This window comes from Crinia signifera, chromosome 8 (assembly GCF_055691185.1).
Source record: "Crinia signifera chromosome 8, ASM5569118v1, whole genome shotgun sequence".
Lineage (NCBI taxonomy): Eukaryota > Metazoa > Chordata > Amphibia > Anura > Myobatrachidae > Crinia > Crinia signifera.
Genome location: NC_139224.1, coordinates 114571501 through 114594621, shown reverse-complemented (window position 1 = coordinate 114594621; position 23121 = coordinate 114571501). Strand labels below are relative to the sequence as shown.

The window sequence follows — 23121 nt, the reverse complement described above, 5'->3', positions numbered from 1 at the left end:
ATCTGTCACTCAAAGTGTGTCTGGAGCTGTAACGCTGGGTTGTGGACTTCCATCTTAATTTATGATTTTCATCACCTGTTTTAAACAGGGTAATTGATAAGAAAGGTGTTTAAGCACAGGTGATGGTAATCCATAAATTAAGAAGAAAGTCCTGAAACAGAGCAATGTGTCCCTCCTGGAGAGGGTCATGTTGGGAGGTATGCACCTCCCTCCCTCCCCCCCCCCCCCATTCACGGCATCCCCACGATTAAATGGCACATGCAAAACACTGACATGGCTATGGTCGACAATGAAAAAGGTTGACAAGATTTATTTTTCACTTTTTCAATGTTTTCATATTCATTCTCATGTGTCGACATGGACACCGATGAAGTGCCACACTTATGTCAACATTTACATGTGTTGACCTTTCTGTGTTGATTTTTTCTTGTGGCAATTCGCGGCACCCCCCGCGACCCCCCTCCCGCAATTTGCAGCACACCTCCCGCAATTCGCGACACCCCCGGTGACTCCCGCGATTCGTGGCCCCACCCCGTGACACCCCACCTCCTGCGATTCGCGCCAACCCCCCGGGCCCCCCCTCCCGCGGTTCACGGTGCCCCCCACGACCCCCCCAACCGCAATTCCCCACCCCTGACCCTCCCTCCTGTCATTGCGGCAACCCCCCGCCCCGCGACCCACCCTCCCGCGATTCACTGCAACCCCCCGCGCCCCCCCCTCCCACAATTCGCGGCTGCCACCCCCCCCCCCCGCGACCCCCCCTGCCTCAATTCACGGCATCCACCCACTACCCCTCCTCCCGTGATTCGCAGACACCCCTCACCTCCTCCCTCCCCCCCACCCCCGCGCGCGATTCACGGCAACCCCAGGATTAAATGGCACATGCAAAACACTGGCACGGCTATGGTCGACAATGAAAAAGGTTGACATGAGTTTTTGAAGATTTATGACACACTTATGTCAACATTTACATGTGTTGACCTTTCTGTGTTGATTTTTTCTTGTGGCAATTCGCGGCACCCCCCACGACCCCCCTCCCACGATTTGCAGCACACCCCCCGCAATTCGCCGCACCCCCGGTGACTCCCGCGATTCGCGGCCCCACCCCGTGACACCCCCCCTCCTGCGATTCGCGGCAACCCCCCGGGCCCCCCCTCCCGCTGTTCACGGTGCCCCCCACGACCCCCCTACCGCGATTCCCCACCCCTGACCCCCCCTCCTGTCATTGTGGCAACCCCCCGCCCCCGTGACCCACCCTCCCACAATTCACGGTACCCACACCCCCACCCCCGCTTTTTTATTAAACAAAACAATACACACCCCCTTCCACATCATATGCTCTCTATTTAACACATTTCACCTATAACTCAAGTTGCAATACAGGCCATCTTTCATACAATTCTAACCATCTTTTTCATATACAAATGTTCACAAATTAAGGGGGCGCAGCCCCTTACGACGGTGTGAAGAGCGCCCGTAGGGTGCGATGAATCACCTAGTATCTAAATATGTTTGATACAGCCTATTCTATAGACCATCGAAATATTAATACTGTACCGTATTCCATACAGTAGACATTGTATAAAAAGACCAATGTTCAGGGTCGTTATTAGGTTCTTCTACCATTCCCCCAGACTCCTGCACTTGCATCAACGCCATCGGGCTAATACTTATCCGTAAATAGGGCAGATTAGTAAATCTGCCCTGTTTATGAACTGTATTATCCAAAAAATACAACCGATGCTGGTCGTATGAATTCTTACCCAATATGTGTATATGGCAATGAAATCATGTATTTTACCTGAATAGATTTCTTTGTGATATCTCCACTGCTGGATGTGATCTTGCTAAAAGAGTCGATGAAACTGTTTGCATCAATATAATCTGACACATAATAGTTTAAACCACCTGGAAAAGAAAAAATAGGTTATTGTTATCATAAAAATGGCTAGTACTGTACTTACAAATGTGATGGGTGCATCTTCAGTATGTAATCCAGTGAATTACCACCACAGCAAACCAGCAGAGTTTGTATTGTAGTTGAAAATGTATGTGGTTATCCTTCATCAAATATTATTTTGCAAAGCAGAATGGAGAATATTTACCTTATTTGGATAAAGCATTTCAGAAAGACTGTGAAAGCAACACCTGTACATCTGGGTACACACTGGTCAACAACATTTTTGCTACTTAGAAGATTTTTGGTATTTTTTTTCCATTAAAGAAATGTCTTGATGAAATCTCTCACCATGTTCATTGCTAACTGCACCTAGGTTGGGTGGGAAGAAGTTGAGGTGACTATGGAGAAAATGCGTTTTTTTATGGACATTCTGCAGCTTGACATGATAGCCCAATTTAGAGTTTGGATTTGGAATCAGCACACCAAAATGAGTCAAGAACACCTGGATTTTCCTCAGTACCTGACAAAATAAAATATATTTCTTACCTAGTGTTATCTATCCAGTCTGGCTGTTTTGGAATGAAAATTTGGAATGCATGGAAGCAAATGACATATATATATATATATAGTAACATAGAATTTGATGGCAGATCAAAACCATTTGGCCCAACTATTCTGCCCCTATTTTAACATATTGTTACCTCAAACCTTTTTCCTTACTTCTTCATAAGGATATCATTATGTGTATCCCAGACTTTTTTGTTTTTTGTAATTGTTCTACTGTCTTATCTTCTACCATGTCTGATGGGAGGTGATTTCACTTGTCCATTACCCTTTTTGTAAAGTAATTTTTCCTTAGATCTCCTCTGAACCTACTTCCCTCCAGTGTCAGTGCATGTCCTCGTGTTCTAATACTGTACTTCTTTTCATGTGAAAAATGGTTCATTCCTGGACTTTGTTAAAATCCGTGATTTATTTGAAAGTTTCTATCATGTTCCATCTTTCCTTTCTCTGCTTCAACTAGATTAACCCCTTCCCGACATTTGACGTACATTTACGTCATGGTCGGGATGTACTTCCCGACACATGGCATAAATGTACGTCATGCCATTTGACTGTCACCGCGTCTAGAGACGCGGTGACAGAGGGACGATGTCTGCTGTCCCTGACAGCAGACATCTTCCCTCATTGCCCAGGGGGGGCAGCGATGCCCCCGCCCTTTGGCGATCGCTGTGATTGGCTGTTCAAATGTGAACAGCCAATTACAGCGTTTTCTGTGTACAGGCGAATAACGTTCGCTGGTGACACAGGGATCGGTGGTGATTGGTGCTGTAAAGTACAGCACCAATCACCACCGGGTGTAAGGGTGACACTGGTGTCACCCCACCTCACCCCACCTGCCCCCAAAAGGCTGTGATTGGTCCGTCGGACCGACGGACCAATCACAGCCATTTCACCTCAGATGAAATAACGGAGACAGCCCTGCAGCCGCCATTCCGGTCAGGAACAGCGTGCAGAGCGGTCTCCGTGCCCATCTGTGCCCTATACTGACCTGATCAGCGTTGGTGGCATCCGTGCTGCCAGCTCCTGGTGTGACTTCCTTGTGCTGCTGCTGCTGCAGCAGCGTCATTGTGTCAGAGATTTAAATTGTGTGCTATAATTTTGTATCTGCTGCCCCCCTTTTGTGCTGATCACTATAAACTAAGTGATCAGCACCTTTTTTGGGGTGCAGGGTTTTGTTTTTTTTATATATACCCTGTCAGGTTGCACCCACAGTTGTGTGCCTGCTGCCCCTCACTGCTAATCAGTGTTGCATCACTGATCAGCATTTTTTTTTTTGAGGGTGTTGTGGGGTTTTTTTTTTTAAAAATTTTACACGGTGATTTTGTGGGTGTCCTGTGGCCGCTGAGCGCTGATCAGTGACGTACATCACTGAACAGCATTTTTGGCACAGGGTTGATATAATTTTTTTTCAGCATTTTTTTTTTATTTAATTTTTTTGGAGAGTGCTGTGGGCTTTTTTTTTTAAATTGTTTTTACACCCACGGTGCTTTTGTGGGTGTCCTGTGGCCGCTGAGCGCTGATCAGTGACGTACATCACTGAACAGCATTTTTGGCACAGGGTTGATATAATTTTTTTTCAGCAGTTTTTTTTTATTTATTTTTTTTGGAGAGCGCTGTGGGCTTTTTTTTTAAATTGTTTTTACACCCACGGTGCTTTTGTGGGTGTCCCGTGCCCACTGAGCGCTGATCAGTAACGGACGTTACTGACCAACATCTGTGCTCAATTTTTGGCGCAGGACCTTTTTTTTTTTTCTTACACTTACACGTGTTAAAGCACTACATACACACTACATACCCACCGTGTTGAAATAAAGTTTGTACCCCCCCCCTACACTATACACTTGCTGAAACACTACACTTAAAAATAATAAAAATGTCCCAATCATCGCAAAGACTGTTTTCAGCCGAGGAGGCATATGCCCTTCTTGCCTCTGACACTGACACAGCCAGTGAAGTAAGCGATGAATTGGCATTTGTCTTAAGCTCCTCTTCCTCCTCTAGTGATGAGGGACCCCCTCAAAGACGCCCCCGTAGAGCAGCTGAGACCCCCCCCCAATGATTGATCTCGTATGGACCCCACCACCAGACAATTTTGAGCCCCAGGTTCCTGAGTTTTTGGCCAACCCAGGAATCCAATTTGATAGTACAGGCCTCAAAGAAATTGACTTTTTCAAAGTCTTTTTCTCTGATGATTTTATAAATTTAATGGTGGACCAAAGTAATTTATATGCCCAGCAGTTTATTGCCCAAAACCCCACGTCATCATTTGCTAGGTGGACCCCTGTAGATGCAGTAGAGATGATGACGTTTTGGGGTCTGGTGTTACATATGGGCATAGTTAAAAAGCCAGAAATTAGGCAATATTGGAGTACAGATGTTCTGTACAGCACCCCACTTCATCGTATGGCCATGACCCGGACTCGATCCTTAAATTTTTGCATTACAACGATAATGCACAGTGCCCACCCAGAGATGATCCCACCTTGGACGGGCTATTCAAAGTCAGGCCGGTTATTGATCATTTCAGCGCCAAATTTGCTGAGATGTACATCCCCCAAAATTTCATTTGTATTGACGAGTCCCTTATACATTTTAAAGGAAGGGTTAAATTCCGCCAGTACCTTCCCAATAAGAGGGCAAGGTATGGCATAAAAATGTATAAGCTGTGCGAAAGTACCTCAGGGTACACCCACAGGTTTAGGGTATATGAGGGGAAGGACACAAGAATTGAACCACCAGAATGCCCCCCCCTCCCTCGTAGGTGTTAGTGGAAAGATTGTCTGGGATTTAGTGCACCCCTTCCTGGATAAGGGTTATCACCTCTATGTGGATAACTTTTACACCAGCATCCCCCTGTTTAAGGCCCTTGGTTCAAGAGGTACAGCAGCTTGCGGTACTGTGCGCAAGAACCAAAGAGGCCTCCCAAAAACACACGTTGCCTAATTACTGAGAAAGGGTGAAAGCAGGGGAATATGCACCGAAAATATGTTGTTGGTCAAATATAAGGACAAGAGGGATGTCCTTATACTGACAACAATTCACGGAGACAGTACCACCTCCGTTCCTGTACGAGGTACCAGAACCCACATCTCAAAACCTATTTGTATCCTAGATTACAATAAGTACATGGGCGGAGTGGATCTTTCAGATCAGGTACTGAAGCTGTACAGTGCCCTGCGGAAAACAAAAATATGGTATAAGAAGCTGGCCGTGTATATCATCCAGATGGCACTGTATAACGCTTACGTACTATTCCGTTCTACCAGCCAGACGGGGACATTTATGCACTTTCAAGAGGAAGTCATAAAGGGCCTAATATTTGGGAACCAGCAGGCAGAGGGCCCCAGTACTTCTAGTACTGGCCCCAGTACTTCTAGTACTGGCACCCGTATTGTATCAGGGCAGCATTTTCCTAACGAAATCCCCTCCACTGGAAAAAAGGGCAGGACACAAAAAAGGTGCAAAGTTTGCTATAAAAAGGGAATACGAAAGCAAACTATTTTCCACTGTGAAACTTGCCCCGACAAAATCGGCCTATGTATGAAGGAGTGCTTTAAAATATACCACACATCTATGGATTATTAGGTTCATCATTTCACCGTGCTTCGGGGGTCTTGCTAATGCGACATAGCACCCACCATTCATTCCACCAGAATGTGTGATGCAAAATCCAAATATCACTTCTTCCCTTCTGAGTCCTGCCATGCACCCAAATGGTATTTTTTGGCCACATATGAGGCATTGCCGTACTCGGGAGAAATTGGGGCACAGATTTTGGGGTGCTTTGTCTCCTTCATTCCTTGTGAAAATGAAAAATGTTGAGCCAGAACTGCATTTTTGTGTAAAAAAATGTAATTTTTCATTTTCACAGCCCAGTTGTACCACAATTGGTGAAACCCCTGGGGGTTTGAAATGTACACTATATCCCTAGATGAATTCCCTGAGGGGTGTAGTTTGCAAAATGGGGTCACTTGTGGGGGGGTTCCACTGTATTGGTGCTTCGGGGGTCTTGCTAATGCGACATAGCACCCACCATTCATTCCACCAGAATGTGTGCTGCAAAATCCAAATATCACTCCTTCCCTTCTGAGTCCTGCCATTTTTTGGTCACATATGAGGCATTGCGGTACTCGGGAGAAATTGGGGCACAGATTTTGGGGTGCTTTGTCTCCTTCATTCCTTGTGAAAATGAAAAATTTTGAGCCAGAACTGCATTTTTGTGTAAAAAAATGTAATTTTTCATTTTCACAGCCCAGTTGTACCACAATTGGTGAAACCCCTGGGGGTTTGAAATGTACACTATATCCCTAGATGAATTCCCTGAGGGGTGTAGTTTGCAAAATGGGGTCACTTGTGGGGGGTTCCACTGTATTGGTGCTTTCGGGGGTCTTGCTAATGCGACATAGCACCCACCATTCATTCCACCAGAATGTGTGCTGCAAAATCCAAATATCACTCCTTCCCTTCTGAGTCCTGCCATGCACCCAAATGGTATTTTTTGGTCACATATGAGGCATTGCCGTACTCGGGAGAAATTGCGGCACAGATTTTGGGGTGCTTTGTCTCCTTCATTCCTTGTGAAAATGAAAAATTTTGAGCCAGAACTGCATTTTTGTGTAAAAAATGTAATTTTTCATTTTCACAGCCCAGTTGTACCAAAATTGGTGAAACCCCTGGGGGATTGAAATGTACACTATATCCCTAGATGAATTCCCTGAGGGGTGTAGTTTGCAAAATGGGGTCACTTGTGGGGGGTTCCACTGTATTGGTGCTTCGGGGGTCTTGCTAATGCGACATAGCACCCACCATTCATTCCACCAGAATGTGTGCTGCAAAATCCAAATATCACTCCTTCCCTTCTGAGTCCTGCCATGCACCCAAATGGTATTTTTTAGTCACATATGAGGCATTGCCGTACTTGGGAGAAATTGCGGCACAGATTTTGGGGTGCTTTGTCTCCTTCATTCCTTGTGAAAATGAAAAATTTTGAGCCAGAACTGCATTTTTGTGTAAAAAAAAATAATTTTTCATTTCACAGCCCAGTTGTACCACAATTGGTGAAACCCCTGGGGGTTTGAAATGTACACTATACCCCTAGATGAATTTCCTGAGGGGTGTAGTTTGCAAAATGGGGTCACTTGTGGGGGGGTTCCTAACTTTTAGCATCTTATGGTGCCTAGAAACCTACATGGTGCCTAAAAAATAATCTCATAAAAAGGAGGCTCCAAAATCAAGTAGGTGCTCCTTCTATTATGAAGCCTGTGGTTTGGTCAACGTGCACACTAGGGCCACATATAGGATATTTATGAAAACAAAAGAATTGGGGGAATCAATTTTTAGTCACATTTCTCTAGTAAAATCTACTGTGTTCCTTAGAAAAATGTATTAAAATTGCAAATCTGCAAAAAAAATTAAATTTTGAAATTTCACCTACACTTTGTTTTAATTCCTGTGAAACACCTAAAGGGTTAACAAACTTCCAAAATGCTGTTTTGAATACTGTGAGGGGTGCAGTTTTTGAAATGGCATCATTTATGGGGGTGTCTCACATACAAGTCCCTCAAAGTCACATCAGAACTGAACTGGTCCCTAAAAAAATCAGTGTTTGAAATTTTCTTGAAAATTTTAGAATTTGCTATTCATATTTTAAGCCTCCTAGTGTCCAAAAAAATTAAAAGGAGGTTGAAATAATGATGGAAACATAAAGTATACATATGGTCTATGTTAGTTATTAACTATTTTGAGTGGTATGATTATTTGTCTCACAAGCAGAAAATTTAACATTTTGCAAATTGCAAAATTTTAAATTTTTTTACGACATTTTGGTATTTTTCACAAAAAAACACAGACTGTATCGACCAAAATTTACCACTAACTTGAAGTACAATGTGTCACGAGAAAACAATCTCAAAATCACTGGGATAAGTAAAAGCAAAAAAAGTTATCCCCACTTAAGTGATACATGTCAGATTTGAAAAAAAGGGCTCTGTCAGGAAGGCAAAAACAGGCGGCGTCGGTAAGGGGTTAAGTAAGGGCTGCACAGGCATGAAGGCATATACTATTCTTCTGTTTTTGTGATTAGTAGGAAAGAAGAACTGTTGCTAGGCAGATCAGTCCCCTTGAGTGATTTGGTAGTTGTTTTCAGTTTAGCCTATCAGGAGATTTTTGGGAGGTAATTTAAGATGGATATTTATAGCTAGTTTTGGAATTTCCACTTCCTTTTATGTGCTCGGAAGCCCATTCGTCCTCCATTTTTATTATTCAACCTGTGATTCAGCTTTATTATCCGAATATAATTTTCACAATTTTACTTTAGGAGAAAAGGCGCTCTTGGAAAGCAGTTACATGGGACATGAGTGTTTTTTTGGGGCACCTACCCTTTCCAATGATGGCTGGGGAGTTCTGTCCTTATGGGGGGGACAATGGGCATTTCTATCAGAAATGTCCACGCTATGGAATAGTAAAGGGTTGTGATGCCTTCTCAATGCAGGTTATGCCTTTAGTCAGATGGGGTATTTCAGTCACCTCCATTTTATATAGTTGGGACGTTTAAATCACCACCATGTAAAGTTGGGGCATTTCAGTTGCTGCATTTTTTATAACTCTTAGTTGGTTAGAGCTCATCAAGCGCTTTCCTGTCATCCCTTACCAGAAGGGTCATTCCATTTAATAAATATTATTGACCTCATAAAATTACGCAGTGGTGTCCGTGTCTTTATTTTAGTAATAAGCTAGCTTAAAGATTTTATAAAAGGTCATTCACAATAAATCAATGGATACCTTATACATAGTGACATTTTTTATCCTTTCCGGGTAAATTTCATGATGTAGGTCATGTAGCATTTGACCATTTGCTTCCAAATGCTGGAAAACAGACTATGGGGGTTATGCCAGTCCACCATTCATAATGCGCATATGTTTGCACTGGCTGTGAATGGATGTTTTACAAAAACATCCATTCGCAGCCTGGCATAAAATTCATGTTCTCCTGGTTGGGTTTATATACCCCTAGTGATTAGTAACCTCCGTCTAGGAGGGAGTGGTTATCCACGGGCCGAAAATCCAGAAAGAAATCCACATAAAATATATTCTGGATATAAGAGCATAAGGGCGCATATAATGGGAAGGGCATTATTTTCCCCTACATCCTAGTGATAAAAAGAAAGTGATATCTGTAAAATTAAACGATATAGAGATAAATTGCCGGTGTGCGTTCCACAATAGTGGGAACGCACAACGTCTGCCGGAAGGGTTCGCCGGGATGTATAACGAGCACTCCATAATACGTAGATTGGGAGACCTCCGGCAGTGGCATTAACTGAGAGGCGGGGAGCGTAATAGGATGGACATATGCGTTCCACTATTAAAGATGCTGTGCGTTCCACGATGGTGTGCTACGTCACTTCCGGTGATTCATTTATCTATACAAATTTTAATGAAAAGTATTTTTATGGAAAAATAAACAGTTTTTTTATTTACTTCAATACAATCTTGCTTGATTGTTTCATATGGATGAAAAGAAACCTTTATAGGAGGAGACCTCGCTTAATACAAGTAAGCATACATGTGAGCTGATTTCTCTAAACGACATAGGAGAAGAAAAACTGTGTGAAAGATGCCTTTATGAGTTTTCTGATATCTTGTGGAAAGTAAAGACTACTACACTATGTTTTCTTTTGTTTGTTTGTATTTACTTTATATAATTTACTTTATATATGAGGAATATAAAAGAAGGAGTGGAAAAAATCTCCTCATCTGTGATTACAAGATCTTCTGGTACTTGTGTAGTTTCACGATGGCAGACTACGCTACGTTTTCAGCGTAGGCTAAGCTACATTGTCAGCGTAGTCCAAATGCTGCCTAGTGTAGTCAGTGTAGTGACTCCGTGGCAGCCCTGCGTAGTCAGTGTAGTATCCCCGTCAGGCTGCTAGTCACCATACTGTCCCCGGGAGCTGAAGCTCTGTCCATGGCATCCCAGGCAAGCCAATGAGCGCCTCTCACACAGCGCCGGTTAACGCTAGATCCCCTGCGCTAGCGGATGCCGGCAGAGAGGGGATCATGCGGGCACCGTTGGAGAGTCTCAGACGCACATGCGTCTCAGTAACGATGGCGGCAGGGTACGGCAACCCTGTGGACAGGGTTAGGGATTCGGTAGTGGGGGGGTGTGGTGCGCAAGTGCGTCCCATTCACAATAAAGGACGCATTTGCCAGTGCTCCATGTTACATACTGGCAAATGCCTCCATTTCAATCCCACACTATCCACAACAGCCCGAAGCGTGGCGAGCGGCCACGGTACGCGTCCTCCCGACTTTCTTCATACCCCCACTATCCACATCGGAGAGGAGTTGATTATATAAAGTGTGGCGAGCCACCGAGCCCAAAGCGTGGCAAGTGCAGCGGGCCCCGCAAGGGGGCGCGGGCTACTTGACGTGTATTCCACGTCCCCTCACCACGCTTCGGGCTTGGTGGCTCGCTGCGCTCGCCACAGTTTATAAAATCAACTCCACGCCGACGCAGATAGTGAGGGTTTGAACAAGTCGCTATGCTCGCCACGCTTCGGGCTGGTGTGGATAGTGGGGGTGTTTCAGGAACACATTCACACCTCTTATGTCAGGCAGGTTAAAATGGTCAATGGTTCCCACACAATGTAATAAGTGTTGACTGACTATGATAACTGCGTAACGCTGACTGACTATGCTAACTACGTAAGCTCCGGCTAGCCGCAAACGGGCGGGAAGACGACGCTGATACTGACAGGGATGCCTGACTGACTACACTAACTACTTAAGCAAGCCGCGGGAACACTACGCTAATTCTGACAGGGACGCTGACTATGCTGGCCGCGGGAAGACTATGCTGATTCTGACGGGGATGCTACGCTAACTACGTTACTGCCGCAGTGAAACTACCCAAGTACATATCTTCCTCCAAAAGTTAGTTTAAGGTAATTCTGCCATTTTGTAATAATTTATTATTAGAGCGTAATTGGGACTCGATCATTCCAGCAAACAGGTTGTTCACCATGGCAGCACACACTCAGTGCATGCACATGCTCAGAATTGCGCATGCGCAAAGAGAAAACATCGGCCCTATGCAAACGCACACGGCATTGCGAATGGACCAGAATAAGATAATGTGTCATAAAATTGTCTTACCACAACCTGTAAATGAAGAAGCAGTTCTTTGTAGATATAGCTACTCATGTACAGTAGCGATCAGTGTGCTGTGGTGCAAAAGCCACTTTCTCATAGCACACATTACAAACATTCACCCATTAAAAAGTGTATTTTGTGTAAATTAAATCAAATTAACTCTCATTTAAATATTCAGAAATATATATTTAATGTAAACTATTCAAATATACAAGTTCAATGGTAGACTGGATTTAAGTTGTATCGTACCTAGCTTTAATTTGGTATACGGTTACTAGGTCGACAAGAGGAAGGTCAACAGTCATTAGGTCGACTTGCATGAAGGTCGACTTGACTGAAGGTCGACATGTGGTTAGGTCAACAGGGTCATTAGGGTGGCACATGCATTAGGTCTAAATGTCAACATGGGTTTTTTCAGTTTTCTTTTAGCTGACATGTGCCAACAGGTGGTATTTCATGCCCTACCATCTACTAGGGCGTGGTGGGAGAATAGCAAAGCAGCGTGATCGAAGCATGGCGAGCGCAACGAGCCATGTGAGTGGAAGCGGTGAAATGTTACGGTGTCCATGTCGATTGTGTCGACATTCAGAACAACAAAAGTGAAAAACCGTATGTTGACCTTTTGACTGTTGACCTTGTGCATGTCTACCTAATGCTTGTGTTGACCTAACCCCATGTCGTCCTTCAGTCATGTCAATCTTGATGCATGTCGACCATCAGTGGTCGACCTAATGACTGTCAACCTTGCTCTTGTCAACCCTGTGACCCATACCCCTTTAATTAGTCACAGAATCATTCATTTCAATGTATCAGTAATTTGAGGTGTTGTTTGGAACCCCAATCAATTCCCTATACAAGTAAGATGAGAAAAAACCCCAAAGAGTATGTTATACAAACAGCATTGGGGGCTGGGCCAGCCATTAAGGAAGCCTGAGCAGGGCCGTCTTAACAATCTACTGGGCCCCTGGGCAAAATAATTTTTAGGGCCCCCCTCCACCCACCTATGTGCAGCAGCAGAGGAGGGCTGGGAGTTGTGTGGCGGGGATCCGGGCAGCAGCTGTCAGCGGCATCTGTCTAGGCGACTCATCGGTGGCGGCGGTGATCCAGGCAGCGGGGGGGGGGGGGCTGGGAGATTGATGTAGCGGTGTGTGGTGGGGATCCAGGCAGCAGCTGTCAGCGTTGTCCGTCCAGGCAGCTCGCTCAGAACTTGATGTAGCGCTATTTGCTGCTGGGCAGGAAGCGCTGCAGATTTTGAAAAGACTGGCCGGACACTGATTGGCTGAGCGTCCGGCCAATCAACGTCCGGTTAGAATTTTCAGAATCAGCAGCGCTTCCCGCCCGGCGGCAAATAGCGCTACAGCAAGGTCTGAGTCACCACTGCCTGTATGGACAACGCTGACAGCTGCTGCCCGGAGCATCCCCGACATATGCCGCCCAGATTGCTACATCAAGATCCCAGCCCCCCACTGCCTGGATCACCGCCGCCACCGCTGAGTCGCCGCTGACAGCCGCTGACGGCATCACAGCCGCCCACCGCCATTCCCCAGAGCAGTGCCGTCTTCCCCAGTGGGCTGGGCCCCTACAATCCTTGGGCCCCTGGGCAACTGCCCATTCAGCCCAATGGGAAAGACGGCCCTGAGCCTGAGAGTTGTTGTTTTAATCCCCTTAGATGTATATGGTGCCTTGTTTGCAGAAATATAACCCACCTGTTATTTTGGATAATTGCTCTAGCCATCGGTCTGCATCGAGTCCTAGGGCAATGGTATGAACGGTCGCCCCGCTATCTCTAACTTCATCTAAACATGTTCTAATACCATTGTCCTCTCCATCTGTTAATAACACAATTTCAGTTCCATGTGTGCTCCCATCCAGCTTCTTGTTAACCTGTATACATAGTCACGGACAAATAATATTACATTTTAGTCACATTTTATGGTTTATTTAAATATAATTGTTAATTAGAGATAGCTGAAATGTAGAATATCTTTGAAGTGGACTGAGCTACTGTGCCGCCGGTAGTGAATCTGTGCATGCGCAGCACCAACTTGTCACTGTTTATGTACAAGGCGGACGAGGAATATTCTCCACTTAGCGCCTAAGATCCGCAACTTGCACAGACGGCTTTTAGTACTTGTGTAATATCTGGGCGCCCGATTTTTTCATTGTATTGCATCGCATCGCATGCAATATAGTGGCATACAATTCATGCGATGCGATTTTTCATTGTAAAGACCCAATTTTTAATTGTATAGTCACCCATGGGTGATTTCATACCCCCACTATCCAACTACGCATGCAGTTGAATTTATATAGTGTGGCTAGCGCAGCGAGCCGCCAAGCCCGAAGCGTATATAAAATCAACTCCATGCATAGTTGGATAGTGGGGGTATGAAATCACCCATGGGTGACTATTCAATTAAAAATCTGGTCTTTACAATGAAAAATCGCATCGCATGCCTTAAGTAGTGGCATGCAATGAAAAAATCGGGCGCCCAGATAATACACAAGTGCCCGGCTTTACCAGTCACTGGCTGATGAACTGCGTATACCCCTGTTCCGCTACAAGTTTTGCTACATTGATGAACCAATCAGCAGTGATCTGTTAAAGCGAAATCATCTTCCCTTGCGATGATAACCAGATATTTTTATTTAAGAACAAGGCACAATATTCAGGGTGAGACCTTTGTCTTTAGTCTCAGAGTACCACAGTAATTATACATTGAATTATATAGAGTCATCTTACTTTCATAAATCATTTACAAACAAGTCATACACAATTATCACTATACGCGGTCACTTGATGAATGGCTGATAAACGTAGTATCACATAGACTAGAGTTACTGTAGATCTCTGTCAGGTTACAAAATGTCTTGTCTACATGTCCTGTACTAATCAAAGTTCATTTAGGTAAGGTGCATGTAAGCTCTTTTATCCTAGAGCCAAACAGGTTGAGCCTCACGGTATACAGTAATCACATTTGTATCATATATGGAATAAGCAATACAGAAATATTTGATTTGAGCTTCAGCAGATTGCAGCTCTACATTTGCTTCCACAAATAAAGCATAAAGCCTTGTTACGTTGGCTGGTCATTGCCAATCCAAGAACAGCTACTGTGTATAATAACTCACAAGATTGCACAGCCATTCCAAACAGAATAAATACATACACAAATGAAATAAAAACTTCAAATAAAAAATTTAGCTGTATGACCATGGGCGGGATGTATAAACATACATCGCCACCCCTTGCCACCCCCCCCCCCTGCCGTGATGCTGCCGCATATGTACTAACATATGCGGCTAGCATCGCAGTGCGGTGACGGATACCCGCGATACCTGTGATGTGGTGTGCGGGGGTCTCCGTGGTGGTACCCGGCGTCAACTCTTCCCCCCTGCAGCTGGAAGGAAATCCCCGGCTGTGACATGCTGCTGGGAGAGGAGGAGCAGCACGGAGGACGGGGAGGGGGGTAGGAGTCTGCGGCGGGCAGTGGATGGCGATAGAAGCCCATAGGCTTCTATAGGTTATCGCCACCCAAAGGTGGCGAAACCCTGCCCTGCGATGACGCGGCAGCCGGGTATTAGTACATTTGAAAATGCGGTTAGTTCATCCCACCCCATATATGGACCAGATGGCTGGAGTCGGCCCAGGGGCGGATTGGGAATTAAAACCAGCCCGGGAAATGTCTTGAAGCAGCCCTAAAAGGGAGGGGATGTTGCTGCTTGATTTTTGGGGGCGTGGCCTATCAATATGGGGGTGTGGCCTATTTCAACGAGGCTACGCCCAATTTTCTCTGAGCTGCTGGCTTTGTCCCCAGCCCCTCAGGCTGCAGAATAGGCGCATGCGTACAGGGTCTATTCTGCAGCCTGTGGGGCTGGGGAGATAGAGACATGGGGAGGGTGACAGCGGGTCTCCCAACTGTCCGTCCCCCCCCCTGCGCCGAGGGACACTGAGTATGGGCCACCTCCCTTGAACACATTATGCACCATAACAAGAGGGCCCTTTTTTTCTATCGAAAAACCTGTACACCTTATGCCACACAGTATGAGCCAATATTCACATTATGACACATGGAATGATCCAAAATTCACAAAGTGCCACACAGCCGGGGGCAGGTGGGCTTTTGTGCATGCCCATTTGCAGCAGCTTCTCTTCCCATGTGTGTTTTTGGAGTCCAGGAGACTGCCCCTGCACATTGCTGCCTGCTCGACACTACCACAAGACAATAGTCAGGACTAATCCAGTTAAATAGAAATATGTTTTGGAATAATGTCTAATGGGCATTACTGTGCTTTGTGTATAAGGACATTACTAATGTATTGAGGTGTGAGGCTTAATGTGTGAGGGTCATTACTGTGTGGCCTTATGTGTATACGGCCCTTATGGAGACGGAGAGATGGAACTAGTGCTAGCGCTACATGGTAGCAGCCAAAATCTAGCATAGGGCATCAAATTGGTTAGAGCCGGCTATGGTTAACTGGAATGAGCAGTACATTGAGGAACCCCAAGTAAATACAGGAAGGACATACAAACTCCAAACAGATATAGCCTTGGGAGTGAAACCTAAGACCTCAGTCTGTAATGCTGATGGCTTTGCTAACCATGCGTCTCACATTATCATCACTATTTACAAATTTTTATTTTACATGTAATCTAACAGTTATATGATCTCCTAGAAAGAACCTACCAACGTGACTTGCAGATATGCCGTATAAGATTCCACTTAATGAGCAGCAGCATAACATTTTTAATAAATCACTAAGGGAAGAAAGAAGCTGTCCATTGAGTCTGTGCCCCTGTCTTGGTTTTTCAGTAGAGTCAGGCCTGTACTGGGTGGCAGATTTATTAAGCTTGGTAAAGTGATAATGTGGCTGGTACTTTATCACCGGCCAATCAGCTCCTGACTGTTAAGTTACAGGCTTGGTTAGAAAAATGACAGGTAGGAGCTGATTGGCCAGTGATAAAAACCAGACACTTTATCACTTCACTGAGCTTAATAAATCTACCCCAGAGTTCCTAATCTTCCTGAGTGCATGTGAGGGGGGGGGGGGGGGGGGGAGTACAATCTGATCAGCTTTGGGCCTGATATCAGAAATACCTTACTTCATATGTGGATTCAGTGTAAAAGTATATGTGCTAGCCATGGGGATTCCCAACAGTAGCTCCTATTAGATGAGGTTAGTACCATGCTCTGATCCTGCAGCAAATCCCCGTCCACCTTCTCGGCTGATTTGTAACATTATAAGAGGCATCTGTTTTTTATATGTGTTGTGCCTGTTCTCTCCAGAATGATTCTCCCAGAACTCAGGAAAGTACTCGTAGGTATAAACGCATTATTTGCCACCAAACCTCTGTGATGCTTTACTTTTCCACCAAAATAGTCAACATATCATCTTTTATGAGCATTAAGTACTGTCCTGCAAGGGAGATCCATACCACATTCCGGCGGACAGGATGCCACTGATTAAAAGGCCGATACGGAAACTCCAGACATTAGTTCCATACGCAGCCTGACCCTCTCCACCTACCCCTCCTTTGCAGCTGCCTAACCCTCCCAGCTACTGCCTAAACCTATCCCCATACCCCGCCACTCAAAAATCTAACCCTCACATCCTCAACCTCCATTGTAAGGCCCTAACCCCCTCTCCCCCTGCTGAACTCTCTGCCGAACTCTAACTTTCCACTCCCTCCCAGCCTAAACCTGAATACCCTAGTGCCTAAACCTAACCCCCACTTCCACGGATTGACCCTAACCCGCCTCTTACATTCGGTATGTCGGATGTCTGTAATGCATCGTTAGCATCCTAATGCGTTTCGAAGTTCTGGCACCAGTGTTCTGACAGCAGTTGGGATACTGCCTTTGGTAAACTCAAGGCCAGCATCCTGATTGCCGGGATGCCGACTGTATCCCGGCAAGGTTCGGACAGAGGTGCCATTCTGGTGATATTTTTACTACAGCTACAATTTAAATGGTAAAACCAAGTCAATTTGCTGTTTAAATTAAATTAAGGTTGCTTTAAAATACAGGCTAACTCGCAGGAACTTCGCCCAAGGAGGCATCGCGGCTACTACATGTTACAGATTAAAAAAACTAAAATAAACTAAAGTCATGATAAATCAATGAAATCTTTTATTTCTTTTATGTCAACCCTGCACTTCTCACTCCCTGCTGTCCTACACCTCTCCGTTCCTCTTGCACCTCTCCACCTCTCTGTCCCCCATCACTCTTGCACCTCTCTGATCTCTTGCACCCCTCTGTCCCACCTTGCACCCCTCTGTCCCCCCTGCACCCCTCTGTCCCCCCTGCACCCATCCATTATTATTATTATTATTATAATTTTATTTATAAGGCGCCACAAGTGTTTCGCAGCGCCGTACAAAGGAACAATACGGGGAGACAAAGCTTGGCATAACATTGAATAAATAACAAGAATACAGTACAAATATACTGTATTTGTACATCCATCACCTCATGTCCCCCTGGCACCACTGCACCCATAGCCACCCTTGCACATCTCTGTCCCCAAATCGGCCCTGCATCTCTCTGTTGGGGTATGGGTAAAATCCGGAATCGGATAAGACACCGGAATGCCGGACTGGACATCAAACTCTGCATTCCGGAGCTTGTAGTATCCGGTCCGGGGGTGTCCTGTCCGGGGGTGCTCCATCTGATGGGGCTGCTCTCGCACCGGTCACCTGGGAGAGGAGAGGGGGGAGAATACAGCCTCACCGCATGGTCCGGGGGTGTAATAAAAACTGGAACGGTCCAGACCACACGGGGAGGCTGTAATCACCCCTTCCCCATGTCCCTGGTGTGAGCAATCACAGGCATCCCCCCGGACAAGACACCCCCCGCATGGGACACCCCTCGGACCAGACACTATAAGCTCCGGAATGCAGAGTTTGATGTCTGGTCCGGCCTTCCGGTGTCTTATCCGGGTCCGGTTTTTACTTAGTCCCTCTCTGTTGTTCCTGTACCTCTCTGTCACACCTGCACCACTTTGCCCCCCCTGGACCTCCCTGCAACCCCCCATCTCTACTTCCCCCTTCGCCCCTGTACCTCTCCATCCCCTTCACCAACCTTTCACTAGCTCAAAACATAAAAAAAAAGGCTCCACAAAACTTACTCAACTTTCCTAACTGGGCAGCAGGCATCTGGCAGCTGGGCGGCCATGCAGGCAGCAGACATTAATCAGGCGGCCGGGTGGGCAGCAGGCATCAGGAGGCTTGGTGGTGCGGCTGGTGGCAGCCTTGCAGGCATTGTGACGGGCACTGGCAGGCGCGGAAAAGAAATACACTTCTTGCCCAGTGTCCACTCTCCCGCGTAGGTGCTGCAGCCGTGTCTCCGCCTCCTTCAGTGGAGCTGCACAATCAAAGCCGTCACTGCCGTCGGCGTCAGCGCCGCAGGTAGGGATGGCCAATGCAGATCCCATCTGTGGTGGCTGGAGGGGGGGAGGTAGGGGGTAGGGCGGCAGCGACAGCGACAGAAGCTACTCACCGCGCTTCTGTCGACATCCAGCGGCCGCAGCTGCTCAGCATAGCCCAAAACAAATATGGCCGCCGCATATATGCATTTAATATATGCATATATGCGGCGGCCATATTTGTTTTGGGCAATGCTGCCGTTTATGACCAGGCTGGGCTGCGGCCGCTTTAATCAAGGTAAGCGGCCCAGCCAGAGTGAAATCTGGTCCGGCCCACCGGGAAACAGCCCGGTTTCCCGGTGGGCCAATCCGCCTCTGAGTCGGCCTGTGCGTCCCCGCACCATTCCACATAGCATACTTTCTGTTTTTTATATGTCAATCTTTTTTTTTCTTCTTCTAATACAGTACTTCTCTTGGTCAGTTGATATTGTGGGAGTACCATTTCTTATATATGTAATTTTATTTTCAGTAGCTTAGTTTGTTTTAGTGCTAGATTGTTAAGTTTTATTCTATAAGATGTTTATATAAACTTGATTTGTGTATGGCACTGCGGTTATTACTTTGCCACAGCAGGTTCTAGGTACGAGCCATCAGAATATATGAATGTGCTATTATATGCTTGGGATTTTCTGCCCTCCACTATGTTGTTCACTGTTATTTGAATATCTGTATTGACTTTTGTGATGTGTATATTTGTTGTCTCTAGTTCCATGTATATGTATTGAATATTACTCCATCTCTATGTATTTTGGATATTTGTAGTGTTGGTCTATATGACGCTGATTGTTTAATAAAAATTACTTTATTTAAAAAAAAAATGTAGCTGTATAAATCTTTCAAATCTACAGTCATTGGGCCAGATTCGGTAAGCTTCAAAAGTGATAAAATGGAGAGTGATAAATTAGCTACTACCTGCAATGTAACAGACTGTGTTTGATGGAGCTGATTGGCTGGCTGTTTATCACTCTCTATTTTTTCACGTTTGAAGCCCCATTGTATGTTATATATTCTCAGGAGATACATACAGATGAATTGTGGTCAGGATGCCAGTGGTCAGAATACCAACTCGATGGAGGGAATCTCGACAGGGATCAATTAAGTATATTTACCAACCCCCCAAACCCCAACCCTCCCTCCCTGCAGCCTAACTCTTTACCCCCTCCCACAGCATGACTATAACCCCCCCTGCTAATGCCTTAACCTAACTCCCGCCAACTTAACACATCACTCCGACCTGCAGCCTAACCCATACCCCCTAATTATTTCTGCACAAGTTACATCAGCCCCACCTGCAGTGCACATGGTTTTGTCCAATTGAGAAGGAATTTGCCTTTGTGAGTGAACCAGAATAAGGTCCCATGTCTATGGTATCAGGTGGGAGTATTACTGATCCAGCAAAATATAGGACCTCCTCTGTGCATGAATAATGAAATCCACAAAACATGACCTGGTGGTCAGCACCAATTGCCAATCTGAAACATTTAACATTTATTTATTTTTCTGAACTTGGCATAGTTCCAGTGGTTCCCAAACTATTTGCCATGGCAACTGGGGTGCATTGGGACACTTGCAGGGGTGCCTAGGGTTGGTTAGTCCCGAAAATGCTAAAATTAGTTATGGTCAATGTAATAGGCAAAACCAGTACTATTGGCTGCCAATCATAAAATGTGGACACACAGAAGCAAATATTGTTTCTAACCCCTTAATTAAACCTAAGGATGACATATAAATAAAATGTACTTACATTTTATATTTATTTCTAAATTTGTCAATAAGAAACATTTTGCATGGGGGTGCCCCTAAATAAAATTCTAGGGCACCAGGATTTAAAAAACTTTGGGAACCACTGCCACAGACAGAATAAGTTATTGCCTAAGCCAGTGGTTCCCAACCCTGGTCCTCAAGTACCCCCAACAGTGCACATTGTCCAGGTCTCCAAACAGAATCAAAAGCGACATAATTAGCTCCACCTGTGGATATTTTAAAATGTGTCTGAATAATGAGTGCACCTGCTGGGTGACCTGGAAAATGTGCACTGTTGGGGGTACTTGAGGGCCAGGGTTGGGAACTACTGGCCTAAGCGATCTGACTAGATTTGACTAGATTGCTTAGAAATTAAGCACAAATCGCTGTGTGTGTGTGTAGGACTCCCAGCAATGGCGATGATGAGTCCCAACACATTGATATCGCCTGACTAGATTATACTGCATGTAGTACAAATCTAGTCATCCCCGTGTTGTCTCTGTTGAGAATAGAGATGGGCAAAACGGGTCACTAAAAAGAGCTGGGATCAAGTAATCAATCTGAGAAAAGATCCAGATTTATAAGACGGATCATCGGCTCACTTTGAAAAAAGGGGTAATTTGATAATAACGAAGCATAATTTGTTTTACAATCATTTATTGCCATAAACGGTAAAATCAACATTTTTTTTTTTACTTTTTTTTTCTTTTAAACAGTTCGATGGCATCTGCACTGATGGCCATCCCTAGCACCAGCAGCCTTGTTATTCTTTCTTTCACTTGCAGTCACAGCACTGTACTCAGTCTCCGGAGTTAGTACATCTCAGCTGCCACAGGTGGCACTGCTGAGCTCAGGCAAATGCATTGTAATGAAAAACTAAATTGAACGTAAAAGAATGACGGTTCACCATTTTGGGATCTGCGGCTCCCTCATTCTTGTAATGGATCCGTCCAAAAGATCTGCTTCGTTCGCGAACGACCCATCTCTAGTTGAGAACATGGGCAGTGACAGATCACTCAGAACCCTATTGCTCAGCACAAAGCTCCCATTGCCCCGCGTGTAGGGTTCATAAGATTGTGTGTGCCTCACCAGCGCTCCTATGTATCATGTTATCATGGCTATGATTATAAAAGAGTAGTAAGAAATTAATAAAGTACCTGAAATCCCATACGAACTCCAGCGCAAATGTTTGTATAACCAGATGCCGTCTTTGGAAGATACAATTTCAGCTTTTCACGGTCGAAAGTATCAACTATTTTAACTAATTCAGTTTTGACAGCAGCATTAGTGGAGAATACAACAATTCCAACATAAGATCCAGGCTCAACAATTTGCATGATATATACTTCTGAGGCTTGGTACATGCGACTAATTCGATCATGCTGCAGGGATTAAGAAGAAAAGGGAACACCTTAGATGATAAACATGATTAGCGATAATATACTAACCCCTTCCCGACATTTGACGTACATTTACGTCATGGTCGGGATGTACTTCCCGACACATGACGTAAATGTACGTCATGACTTCAAAGTGCCACCGCGTCTACAGACGCGGTGACAGAGGGACGATGTCTGCTGTCCCTGACAGCAGACATCCTCCCTCATTGCCCAGGGGGGGCAGCGATGCCCCCCGTCATGGGCGATCGCTGCGATTGGCTGTTCAAACGTGAACAGCCAAAAGCAGCGTTAAACTGTGTTATGTGTAAAATTTAGACTCTGCTGCCCCCTAGTGTCCAAAAAAATTAAAGGAGGTTGAAATAATGATTTAAAAATAAAGTTTAGATATGGTCTATGTTAGTTATTAACTATTTTGAGTGGTATGATTATTTGTCTCACAAGCAGAAAATTTTACATTTTGCAAATAGCAAAATGTACAATTTTTTTACGACATTTTGGTATTTTTCACCAAAAAAAAAAAACTGTATCGACCAAAATTTACCACTAATTTAAAGTACAATGTGTCACGGGAAAACAATCTCAAAATCACTGGGATAAGTAAAAGCAAAAAAAAGTTATCCCCACTTAAGTGATACATGTCAGATTTGAAAAAAAGGCCTCTGTCAGGAAGGCAAAAACATGCTGCGTCGGTAAGGGGTTAATATTCAAAATGTGAATAGTATAATAATTCATATTTACTTTCAGTTGACACAGTGTTGGTACTTCACCCAGACTGAAAATGATCAAATGATAGCAAACTTAAATTTAAGGACCCTTCATTTGCTGGGTTGCTAGCTTGCCAGGAATTCAGTGTCTCTCTTTAATCTTTGTCCCCTCTCCTCTCTATCTGTGTCTCTTTGCCCCACCGTCATCTGTCTCTTTCTAGTGTAAAAAATG

At 45.0% G+C, this 23121-nt stretch overlaps 1 protein-coding gene across 2 annotated transcripts in view; it reads right to left on the bottom strand.

The window, feature by feature from the left end:
- The window catches only part of LOC146026401 (calcium-activated chloride channel regulator 1-like), a 105202-nt gene that overhangs the window by 16414 nt on the left and 65667 nt on the right, over positions 1-23121 (bottom strand). For both annotated transcript variants that reach the window (XM_083157045.1, XM_083157046.1), the window contains 3 exons: positions 21943-22167; positions 13324-13501; positions 1802-1908 (listed from right to left, as the gene is read on the bottom strand). In XM_083157045.1, coding sequence (XP_083013171.1) covers positions 1802-1908; positions 13324-13501; positions 21943-22167 — 510 coding nt within the window. The remainder of the gene's footprint in view (positions 1-1801; positions 1909-13323; positions 13502-21942; positions 22168-23121) is intronic.